This window comes from Tamandua tetradactyla, chromosome 18, assembly GCF_023851605.1.
Source record: "Tamandua tetradactyla isolate mTamTet1 chromosome 18, mTamTet1.pri, whole genome shotgun sequence".
Taxonomy (NCBI): Eukaryota; Metazoa; Chordata; class Mammalia; order Pilosa; family Myrmecophagidae; genus Tamandua; species Tamandua tetradactyla.
Genome location: NC_135344.1, coordinates 60,182,009 through 60,194,892, shown reverse-complemented (window position 1 = coordinate 60,194,892; position 12,884 = coordinate 60,182,009). Strand labels below are relative to the sequence as shown.

General features: G+C 42.0%; 1 protein-coding gene across 3 annotated transcripts in view; it reads right to left on the bottom strand.

Moving 5' to 3' along the window:
* Positions 1-67: 67 nt before the first annotated feature.
* Positions 68-12,884, bottom strand: part of SLC35D4 (solute carrier family 35 member D4) — a 170,750-nt gene continuing 157,933 nt past the window's right edge. The window contains exon 14 of one of the 3 annotated variants that reach the window (XM_077135801.1): positions 68-8,460. In XM_077135801.1, coding sequence (XP_076991916.1) covers positions 8,400-8,460 — 61 coding nt within the window. In that variant the 3' untranslated portion in view covers positions 68-8,399. The remainder of the gene's footprint in view (positions 8,461-12,884) is intronic. The other 2 variants (XM_077135800.1, XM_077135798.1) reach the window with 2 other exon arrangements.

The following is a 12,884-nucleotide window of genomic DNA, read 5'->3' as shown; positions in this document are numbered from 1 at the left end:
ATTACTACAGTTACCATTGCAAGGGTATTATTGGAAAAAAAATTTTAACAAACATGGCATATTCCATAGGATTTTTTTCTGTGCCTACCATTTCTAATCTCCAGGCTAAGTTGGAAGAATTCTAAACCACACCTCCCCCATCTTTTAGGACCCATTAAACTCGGTCCTAAAAGTTTTAAATGAGGGCAGAGAGAGGAATGAGAGTTCCTGTGCCCTTCTTTTAATTATTTCCCATTATAGAGCCACTTCACTTAGAGCTGTTACCCAGACAATTGGTAAAGCTCTGTGTCTTTTCCTCCAGGCAGCCCTCTGGTAGCCCTCTGCTACCTTAGGGAAATTCTAGGGGTAGATTCTTTATAATTTTACACTCAATTAAAAACTAAGGCTTTGGCTTCCCACAGGACTCACAGAAGAGTTGCCTGCAGTCCTGCATACTACTCAGGCTGCATCTCCCCAGCAAAAAAAAAAAAACCCTTCATTTTCTGTGCTGCATCTACCCAGCACAGAACAGTAGTTTGCATCTGTGCAAACTACTCAGGCTGCATCTACCCAGCAAAAAAAACCCCTTCATTTTCTGTGCTGTTCCCATGTAGTTCATTCTCTACATTCTCACTAGTGGGATCACCTGCAGAATGATTCAAGTGATGTCCCTAACACATTAGGTTTGAAAATCAGATGTACATTCCAAGTTGGAACAAGGAGAACTGTGGGGAGAAGGAATAGGATTTTTCCAAAAGCAGTATTCAGAAGAAGAGAACTCATACCCAAAAGAATGGCATTACAGATGGTGAATTTCCAGATGATGTACTCACAGAGCCAGAGTGATTCAACACGTTAACTCCCCTGAGAAAGAAACCCTACCCCAGCTATCTATGTGAACCGTCCTCAGTGACCGGTCAGTCATCTTTCAGTCAACATAAGCAAAACCACACTAAAAGGAGATCATATGAATGTTCTCTAATTGGTAAATTTTTCATTCAAAGCTCAGGCCTTACACATTACAATGGAATTCACATTAGAGAGAAACCATATGGATGCCACCTATGTGGGAAAGCCTTCAGTAGAACATATAACCTTAGTCTACATGAGAGAACTCATACAGAAGAGAATCCACATAACAGTCATCTGTGCAGGAAAACCTTCACTTACTGTTCAGCCCTGAGGAGACATGAGAGAAGTCACACTGGAGGAAACCTTATGAATGTAGGAAAGCTTTCTATCAATATTCTACCCTAAGACAACATGAGAGAGCTCACACTGAAGAAGAACTATATGAATACCATCTATGTGGGAAAGCCATCAACAGATTCATAGCCTTCTTACACGTGAGAGAATTCACAATGGAGAAAACCCCAAAAAATGTCACCTATGTGGGAAAGCCTTCATTTTTCTTCCCCGACTGTACATGAGAGAACTCACACTGGAGAGAAACCATGTAAATGCTACACATGTGGGAATGACTTCACTCACTGTTCTAGCTTTACATGGCATGACAGAATTCAAAATGGAGAGAAACCCTACAAATGCCATCTTTATGGGAAAGCCTTCATTCATTGTTCTGACATTGGAAGACAAGCTAGAACTCACAATGGAGATATATCATAAGAAAATCATCTAGGTGGGGAAACCTTGGTTTATTTTTATAAATTTAGACAGCATGACAAATTCAAACTGACAGAAACCCTATGAATGCTAAATATGTCATGCTGTCTACTTGATCAATCTAAGTTAATTCATACTTGAGAGAATCAAGATGAATGTCATCTATGTAGCAAAGCCTTTAGTAGACGATCTGATATACCACATGAGAGAAGTCATACTATACATGTAATGAAAGTCAAAGAGTCTTCATCCACTGATCCACCTGATAGAGACAAGTCTTTACCAGAGGATTAAACCCCTTGACAGAGTGCCAGATAATTCATGCTGGAGACATGATTTATGATAAATCACAAAAATTATTTATTAATAGAGCAACACTGTAGGGCAAGTGAGAATTCCACTGTATAAAACTCTCATCAGTTTCATGAATGAAGTCATGTCTTCCATGATCACTCCTTGCTTAGCATAATTCTTATGCTCAGGAAGCAACCATCCTAAAGTCAATTCAGAAAACTCTTCAGCTATATTTCGCATCAGAAAATTCGTAGTGGAAAACAAAATACACTGTTTGAGCCCTTTAGTATAGAATGCATCAAAGAGTCAGAGTTTTTAATAAGATTTACTATTGAAATTATGGAGGACAACAATGAAGGATTTTGAAGTTACATGGATATACTGAATGATGAATTCTGTAAGAAGTAATATGAAGTGAGATTATTTAATAGACCAGGACTTGCATATATGTAAGAAACACATATTATTGCTGAAAATCTAAAACATTGTTCACATTCTAGTTTTCTTTTTATGCAGGTCTAAACACAAATATTTGAATCAATCAAGAAATAACTGAATGTTAACTCAAACATTTAGAAAACAAGATTATGATTCTTAACTAGCATCTTAGCAGTATGATAAACGTACATGGCAAGGATGAAAACAAACAGCTAAATAAACAAACTGTACAAATTAAAAAAAAAAAAAAAGTTAAGACTTTGAATCCTGCTGCCCAGAGGGCTTTTTCTTTTTTCCCCCTCTGGGACTCCAGGGGTACTAATTTTTATATAAAAGTGCTTATTTATCTTTAAGCAATTCAAATAGAACCCTTTACAAATTTTTAATTTGCTATTACCATCTGGCGGTATGAGAACATACACTGAGTAGGCAGTCAGACACAAACAAAAAGTTACACAAGAGACAGAAACACAGAAATACTTTTGAGAATGTCAAATAAAAGATTGAATATACATCATCTCATTCATTTCTGCTCTCTTTTGCAGAATTTTTTTAACTGTGATGGTAGTATCTTTACATAGAGCCATTTTCAGGCTACTTCTCTCCTGATTCTAAATCATATTGAGGCCAAATTATGTTATAGAAACAAATCTTTTTCTCATAGACTCATAACTAAAATCTTTCTTATTTTTCAATATACCCCAAAGTTTCCCATTCTAAAGAATTTCTGTAATCAGTAACGAATTAGAAACACTAAACCAAAACAAATGCAGTAAGACACCAACTAACAAATTTAAAGATACTTAACACTTACTACATATTTAAGTAACACACCCATTAATAACTAGACCAAATACACCAATTAACAATTAAACAGGCATTAAACACTATTAAGTAACACACCAATTAACAATTAAACAAGCATTAAATACATACTATACCTCTGAAACACACTAGTTAACAGTTAAACAGGCATATTTAATTTCATTGAACACCAATTTACTGTTGGATTACTTATTTTTCAGGAGTATATGCGACAGACAACTTCCAGGTCAGGGTTCAAGCCCCCTACAGAACGGTACCCAGAAAGCAAAAATGTGTAGAGGTCAGAGCAAAGGGGAATCGTTCTGGAAGCAAGACCCAGGCCTTAATCACAAGCCTAAGGGACCTGAATCAGCAAACTGACTTCCTGGTCCACTTCTACCCAGATGACCTCTCACCCAGTAAGTTGTCCGGACTTGGAACTGAAATGGTTTCTTTCTTAGAAGCTGTTTAAGGTACCAAAAGGGTTCGGGGTGCCAGAAGAACAGAGAAAATCTGATTATTGAGCCCCTGGACTATATAATGTCCAGTGGCCAGAAAAGTTTACCTGTTCCACTGGGTTCTACAATGTCGGACAGTCAGATTCTTTAGGAATCCTTGTCTTATCTAGGTTGCCAAATTGTTACTGGACAAAGGCAGTGAGTTCTCTGCTGAATGTGTTCAATGACTAATTTCTGAGACATGGGGGTTTCAAAGAGAGAAAGAGTTTATTGCTAGGCACAAAGCAGGAGATCAGATGGCCTATTGGCCCCAAAATCTGTCTCCCTAAACTGCAGTAATTCTGATCATTTTATTGTATCAAAAGATGGGCAGGTTTAGGATAATGAGCACAATGGTTCCAGGTGATGTAATTAGAGGTGATCTGACTGTCGAGCATGAACACACTGATTACATGCTAAGTCACAGAATGTATCTAAGAAAATAATGACCTTAATATGTTGATGGGTGTGATTTCTAGTATTATAATTTGGTATAGTCACTTACAGGTTAAAGTTTAAGCTACTGTGCATGTCAGGCAGGCCCATTCTGGTTGGATTCAGTTTTGGTTTTCAAGATAATTTTGGAATTGGGGTGCGTTAGTTCTCAGTTGACCCAAAGCCCTTCACTGATAAACATTAGGAGCCATCTTTAGTGATCACAAGACTCCAAAGTAAAAAAAACAGATAATATAGGTTACAAATGAGGGTAGTCACAAGGTTTTTACAGTCACGAGTGCACAAGATAAAAGCTATACAATCACTGTCAGAGATCAAGGCAGCTGGGTTACAGTTCAGAGACTGCGGGTATTTCCCTCTGTCTACTCCAGTACACCAGAAAGTAAAAAGGAATATCTATATGATGATTCAGTAACCATAAGCATCCCCTGAATCCTAATCTATCAGTGATACAAATGGCCTTTGGATCTTGGCTGAGCAGTGCATGATCCCAGGATGGCTTCCTGTTGTGTCAGGCCTGGGATGCCTGTCTGCAGGATGGGCTGTGAAGAGGAGATGGTACAGCATGCAGGGGCTGTCTGTGTGTCCTGCACACATCGGCACTCACACTTGTTACATCCCAGCCCTCCATGCCAGTCACCCCAGGCTGGCTCACCCTCCCAGCCTCACTGGCCAGCGCACCCCTCTTACAGACCTTGCCCTCCGGCTTTCACTCCATGGCCCTGGGCCCGGGGTTCCTCTCTGGTCAGCCTGCCCAAATCCCAGCCCTACGGGGGAGGCAGGAGCCCACCGTGAGGAGCAGGGAGCTGTGGGGTCAGCCCAGCCTCCCAGTCCACACTCCCCTCTATCTTAGAGGAGTAGCTCAGCTTCTCCGTGTCTGTCTTATGTGCAAAGTAAGCTAACGACGTCCTGAGGGGCAACGAGACGGTGCCCAGGCAGCTTGGTTGTGTGGCTGTGGCGATGGGCCCCTCCTGGTCAGTCTCTAAGGCTCCAGAAGCTGCTGCTCTCCCTTCAACCTCCGAGCGCTTCAGCCAGCTGAATGTGCCTATGGCCGAGAGACCAAGCTCGAGAAGTCAAACTAGCTGTTGTGTTCTGGGAACATTTCGAGTTCCTTTCCAGTACCGTTTCCAAAGCGCGCCTGACGGCTCCCAACAAAGTCAGGGCAGACCTCGGACACAGCCTGAGGGCTCGCGGCTGGTGGGCAGGAGTGGGATACTGAGGAAGGCAGCAGGAACTCGGGTCACAGGTTCTGACCTGCAGCAAAGGGAGGGCACGAGGCCTCCAGGGAGGACACACAAACATAATGCTTGGAGCACTTCTTGGAAAACTGACAACTCTCTTCTCCAGAATTCTCACAAGTAAACATTTAAAAAAGGGCTTTAAGGTCGGGAAGGCCTGGGTTTGAGTTCTAACTAGAGAAGTCACTGAATCTCTAAATCTCATTGAAGGAGAGAGTCATTAAAGGGGAGACTATTCCCCACCCTACCACTGGGAATAGGAACGACAAGGAACAGAGCTAGCACGGTGCTTGGCATGCAGTCAGCCCTCACTACTACCCGTCTTAGATATATTATCGGGTTGTAGCCCCAGGAGCTGCTGCCAACACCCATCTCCTAGTGTAGATGCGTTGCTTAGACAAGCATTGGCCAACAAAATTAGGAGAAACTAATTTTGAAAACATATTTTATTTAACCCAATATATCCAAAATACTATTGCAACCCATCATCAGTAAAAACAGTGAATGAGTTAGTTAACATTCCTTTTTACTACCAGGTCTTTGAAATTGGTGTGAACTTATACTCTTAGCACATCTTACTTTGGACCAACCACATTTGAAGGGCTCAGTTGACACACATGGCTGGTGGCCCCAACACTGGATGGTACAAGGCCTAGAAGGAGGAGTTGGGTGGGTCGAGCTAAGAGGCCCAGATGCAGGTGGAAGAAGGAGTTAGCCTGAGCTTAAGATGTAGGAGCTCTCTCCCCAAGGATCACAACAAACCTTCTGCAATATTCCCTTGCCAAGGTTGAAGAGAAAAGAAAGGCAAGTTTCCAAGAAAATAAACGGTTTGTTTCTCTTTATGTTCATAGCAGAATAGTAATAATACAGTATACAATCATACAGAACCTTCCCTCTCTGGACAGAAAGCATATCTTTATTTGTACTACTAATAATGATAATTAATAATAATAATAAACCTGCCATTGACTTGAGACCAGTGAGGACTAAGGTAATCAGGACCAGAAAAGGCCACGACCAAATGAATCTGTACAGGTTAGGAGGGGGTGCTGGGGTAGCCTGGGGACTCCTTGCCTGGGCCTGGGGCACAGAGGCCATCAAAACTGAGCAGGAGAGATGGCAACGGTGTGGCCCAGCCCCTGGCTTCACAAGTCTGAGGACTCATCCTGCATTTAGATCTGAGCATGTGAACTTGGACATAAAAAGATAGTGGTTAAAGCTGAAGGCAAAAGCCCAAGAACAGATGGAAGCTGAAGGAAAAGGATAGGCATACTGAAGAAACACCTTATGGGTTACTGTTTGCTGCTGTATGAAAAGACCTGAGATTTTTTAAAACATTGGGACTCTGAAATGCAATTAACAAGAAAACAAAAAGCCTTTGCCAGTGATCCTTAAAGGGGAGAGTGGGTGATTGCAGGGGTATGGGGAGGTCTAAAACTCATTGGTTAAAGGTTTTGAGGTCAGTCCTCCTGGGAACAGGAGCCTGGGCTTAGTAACTGCTCATGGATCTTCCCAGCCTTAGGATTCTCTATATGTTTAAACAGCACATGGAAAGTCAGGCATTACGAGACTTGGGCAGATGCCACTTTCTGCAAGTGGAGAAGAACAAGCCCTCAGTTGTATAAGCAGAATTTTGTACAAGCAAAAGAATCCAGAAATTTCTAAACCCAGATTTCCTACTTTATTCTCATACTTTACATAGAAAGTTTGATGTCTCAGATAAAGAACAAATACGTATAAAGGTCAGCTTGACCTTAAATGACAAGCAGAGACCAGGGAAACACAAGGAAGTGAATTTAAGGTATTTAAGACCCAGATATGCTAAGCCATTCCCAGAGTCTGAATGGGGTCTCCATCAATGATGCAGTGGGCAACACTGCAAGGCCTGGCTTCCCGGTGGAGACTCGCTGGACTTTATTACCTCCTTCATCTCAAAATGACCAAAAGTTTAACACCTGGCAGAGTAGTAAGGTATTTGAAAAATTTATGAGCAGAAATATTTGGAGCTAGCCATCTTTTCTTAAACCTTCTTTGTGGATTGAAGATCAAACTACTATTTCATGTAAATCTATTTAAGACTCTCATACAGGCAAAGCATAGGGATTAAATCCAATTTTTAATGTGGCCTGGAAAACGTTCTTCAGTATTCAATGATTTGAAGCCTCCTCTGAGATATCAAAGAATTAAATGGATTAAAAGCTTTAAGGAAGCTTTTCCTTTGTTTTTCACCTGCCCAGGGAAGACATCCATCTGTCCTACTTATAACAGTATTCTATGGTGATTCTTTAGTACTACTAAAGCTAACCGGTGGGTAAAAAAGAGCACAAAGAATTAAGCACAACACACATCCTGACAAGTTTATAAGAACCAAGAGAAGTTTAGAAGCAGAAAATAAAAAGCATCATCAACCACACACACAAAAAAGGTTTCAGAACTCACTACCAAGTTATACTTGGCCCAGAACTACCACCTGACCCCTATCTCTATCCCTGCTCCCAACTCAAAGCCCTTCCAAGGAATTCTCATGGGTAGGTGGGTATGAGCTCCAGGCAAGGAAGGAAAGGAAGTTCCTAGAGGAGTTTCCAAAATTGCACACACACAACAAAAAAAATCTAACACACCACGTTGGACCCACAACCCTGTATTGAAAACACCGTTTAGGGAAGGATATTTGGTACACAAAGAGTCCGAGTCCAGCACTTCAGTCAAGGTGAGCTGAGCCATTCCAGGGAAATCCTGCATTTCCTGTTTCTGCAGAACTGGTTCAGCACAGTCAGGCAGGACTTGAGAGAAGTCTCAAAAAGGGAAGATACAACGAAGTCCACTGCTCTGCAGAAGCCCAGAGACCCCCAGAAACAGTTCTCCTTGAAGCAGTGAGAAGCAGCTGGAGCCTTCATATCATCTACAACCACATTCAACTGGGTCAAAGAATGAACAGGTCATTGGGATACTGGCTCAGTTTAACTGTCCTTGCCTTCTTCTTTCTAGCCCATTCAACAAAGAGGAGTGAAGCAAGGGTGCTGTGTTCTCCAGTTGGCCATCTGCAAGTCTTATTTTCTTGCCATTTTCTTTATGAGCTTTTCTTCTCTGAGAAAACCAACAGGGCCTCACCAAGTCCACAGAGCAGGAGGCTGAAAACAACAATAAGAGGTCAGCTTTGCACTCTCTCGAGCCAGGAGGCTGTGGCTCTCAGCTGCCAGTCCCCCATACAAAAGGTCAAGGAATGTCTCCCCGCATTGTGCAGCTGTGACTCTCATCAGCTCTCTGGAGCAAACTTCTGCATATAGGGTGGGAGGAGAGTGGGCTTTGATACTTTCTCCTCAGGGGAGAAGGTGACATGTTCTACTCAACCACTCATTCTAATCAGGTGCCGGTGACTGACTGCTGAGGTTAACACCCTCTGGCAGACAGATCAGAGGAGAATTTCCCAGGAGCTCTTCCAGCCCTTTTTGTTAAGGGTGGCTGATGGATACAAAATCATGCAGATACCCAGCATCTCATCCTCATCAAGGAAACAATCTCTGAATCATTTCATTTCATTCAAACTGATAAACATTTAAAGATGAAAATACAAGTGGGGAAAAAGCTATACCAATTTCCCCCCAATGCAAAATGAAACATGGTCAATGATTTGAAAATGAAAAAGTAGTGGGAGAACTGGAGTCTACAAGGAAGGGAAGAGTTGACTATTTTCACAAGCCTAAACATTAAGACACCCAAAGGTCTCTACATTTTCAGTTTTAAATTTCTCAGGAGACAATCTGAAATGCTCTTTTTCAGAGGTGGCTTTCAATTTTATCTTATTGTTCCCTCCATTTTCCACCCAGCCCTCCAATATCCTGATCCTCCTGTACACTCACACAACACACATAACTTAAGGCAATGGTGGCTTTATATTTTGATGATGAATATATGAAGCACTGTTATTAAATTTCCAGTGAAAAAGGTCACCCAAGTGGGTGGTTATGACATATGGGTAGTTTGTACCATTTACCACTTTTACACAGAATATAAAAATGAATTGACTATATGTGTGGCAATATAAAAACAAACTTTAGAATTAGGCCTGAATTCGAATTTTGGCTCAAACATTATTAGCTATGTAACCCGTGCACATCATTTAGATTTAGGCTCCCCATCTGTGATATGGGAGATACTCACATCTAACAGTTACCATGAGGTTTTAGAAATAATATACATTAAGCAACTTACCACTGTGCCTGGCCTATAATGGACAATCAATATGTTCTTATTTTCTAGTTGACTGCCCTCCCAGGGCAGCAAAACCTCCTTCAGCGCCCTCACAGCGGCTGCTCACCCAACCCCTCCTTCAATCCTTCTGGTGAGAGGCGAGTCCTGTTGTGCTAAATAAGCCCATCCCACATTGAACAGTTGTAGTCAACTGGAGTTAAGCAAGCACTCTGGGAATCTCACTTGGGGCCAGCACTGTGGCTGGGCTGGGGATGGGCCGAGTCGTGGTTTCTCCTTCAAGGAGAGAGCCCTTCCTCATGCTGATCCAACAGCTGCTTCTCTACCTCCTTTGTAAATCCAAGTTCTGTTTTCCGGAGCAACAGAGAACAAATCTACTCCCTCATTACCTGCCAGTCAGCCAGAGAGTGGGAAACCTCCCAGAGCCTCGGTGAGCTCCTTTGAAGGAGGGCAGAGAAATGCTAATCCTCACCATGGGGCTAACCACTGGGTTGAAAATGGGGAATAGGGGCGGGACATGTCCTGGTGTCTTAGTTGGAATGTACTTTCCTCTTTCCTACAGAAATATTCCAATAAAGAGTGAGAATAAATGGATAAGTTCTATTTAATTCATAATAATGTAGCTGAAATAATTGTCCACAATATGAACTAAATAAATTTCTGAGGCCTTTTCTAGCTCTATAATCATCATTTAATAGGATGGTTTCTATGAGAAATTATGTTTCAAGTTCCAAAAGACCAATTTTGGAAACAAGATCCATTTGTGAAGTTGGGGATCTGTTTGACTCCTGTGTGGTTCAGGTCCCCAGAAGTTGCTGGGCTGTCTCCTCTGCTTTTTGGATAAGGAGGTGATTGTGAAGGGGAAGCCATTCTCTAGTACACAGGCTCACCTCTAAAGACCTGGCTTTCCCTGTTAAGCAGACCTGCTGAACTCCTCACATCCTTAAAGGATGCCAATACTGTCCCCTTAACCCCCGGGCAAGGGTAGGGTCACTGTGACCTGACCCACAGGCTACACGGAGCTCTGGGTTAAGGAGGGCTTTACTTCTGCAAATGTAACTGGGGGCTCAGTCATTTTATACAGTTTCCACTAATCCTCCTTAATCCCCAGGGGAAGAACTGAAGGGTGGCTGGCCCGTTGCCATTTTTACTCCCACGAGCCTTAGAACAAAGCTGAAGCATAATAACCTTGCACTCCATCCCCTTGGCTTAGCTATTGCATGAAACACCAAAGCAGCTTAGTGAATGCTAAAGGGAAAACAAGCCTTCATTGGGTTTACTGTTACAGGAGCCAGGGGGGTACGCTTTGATGCTGTTTTCTCAACAGCGGGTGAAGCTGATACGGGCTGCGGGAATCTTAATAGCATTACAACTACTTAAGTCAGAGCTTTACTGAACTGTTTGCAAATCCCCTAATCCTGTCATTCCTGAAGTGAATAAACTTCATGTTACTAAGGCATAAACATCAGACTACAGAGCGCACTCAGCCAAAAATATTCATCTTTTAATTTTAATTTATTTTCAGTGCCTCTCCAGCCCTTCTCTTCTTCCTACCAGGTACCAAAGGCCCCATCTTCATTTCACATTTATTAAAGTGGCTATTTGATTCTTATTTGACTCACTAAACAGTGGACAGAGACTCTGCCCTCTTCCTGGCTGCAGACGCAGCTCTAACGCAGGGCTCAGTAAATGTTTTTCAATGGATGCTTGAATCGCTATATTGTCTCCCTTTCTCCCACAGGTATTCTAAACTATTTTTGCTTTTTACCTCTTTACCACCAGAACTAATCTGCCCAATGTACCATCCCCTCTGGGTTTGCCAAGTGGCAGTTCATAATCTGATAAATTAATCTATGTTGAGAAGTAGTGAGCAATGATTATTTAGAAGGACCCTTTCAGGCAGCAATTTAAAGAGGGGGGTTTCATATTTTTAATTTAAAGAGAAAATGTATATGGGAATGTCAGACACTGTGATCCTAGAGGCATTCTGAGGCATGGCGGGGGGCTGTCATCCCAGAATTAATTCTTCCTGTGCATAGGCTTGGGCAGTCTCCTAAAATTAAAGGGATACAACATCTTTACTCAAAGCTGCTGTAAGGTCCTCTCCTATAGACCCGTGGTGTTGGGCAGCTCCGACACCTAAAAGTGATCCTGGAGCTGGTAACCTGTTGGGTCAGTGGCAGGCTCAGAAGAGGGACACAGGGGAGAAGGTGACTATGGAATCCTAAAAACAAAGGGGTAGTTTTTTTATTGTTCCTTCCTTTCTTTGAATCTAACCTATTCCACTCAACAAGTGGGTTCAAAGAGGGAGCACTCACACCTAATTTTATTTGATTAGAGATAATGCTCCCAGTTCAGAAACTTTCTTTTGTATGTGTTGGATCTCTTTTACTAAAATTTGGGAATTGTGGGAATTAATATCAATATACACCATATTTAAAATACAAAAACTTTGCTAATTAAAAAAAACGAATGATTAAGTTTGTTTCTGGATATTTAAATTATTGGGTTTGAAATATTTTGTTATCAATAAAAACAGCATAATTTTTTTTCAAACAGTGTAATTAGCTAGCCAAGAGTGGTTGCTTTTAAAGCACAGACATTTAAAACTGGCCAATATTGAGTACTTAGGTTTATAATTTTTCTTGGGTACAGTATTTAGAAGGTTGCCCGTCTTTTATTTATTCAGCAAGCACTATTACATCTAGCTAGAACTAGAGATGGAAAGAAAGGCAAGTGGTCCCTCTCCCAGAGGTGCTCCTGGCCTCAGGGGCAAGTGGATTGCTCACACCGGCACAGCCCCTCTGCGTGCCAAGGGCTCACAGAAGCTGCACGCGGAGCTATGGGTACACAAAGCGGGCAGGAGGGATCACTGAGGACCTGACCCTTGAGTGGATCCTAATCTCTAATTAGAATTCTTGTTGTCATGCGAGAGACCCAAGTTTGATTCCCAGCCAGTGAGCTTTCAAAAAAAACCTCTACACACAGTGCTCCAATAATGGGATATTCACATGGAAAAAGAATGAAATGTGATCTCCACCATACAACATAATTAAAAAAAAAAAGAATTAAGCAAGTTCCTTAAGATCTTGCTGAAATTTCAAATGTCACTCTCTCCACTAACCACCACAAACATCTAGAATAGTGATTCCCAACTGGGGGTGATTTTGCCCCCCAAGGGGTCAACATCTGGCATATTCGCTACAGCTGGAGGGGCTGAAGGGTGCTATGGAAGCCTACTAGGTTGAGACTAGGTTTGCTTTTAAACAACCCACAAGGCACAGGACAGCAACCACAACAAAGAATTATCTGGCCCCACATGTCAATAGACTGGGTCTGAGAAATG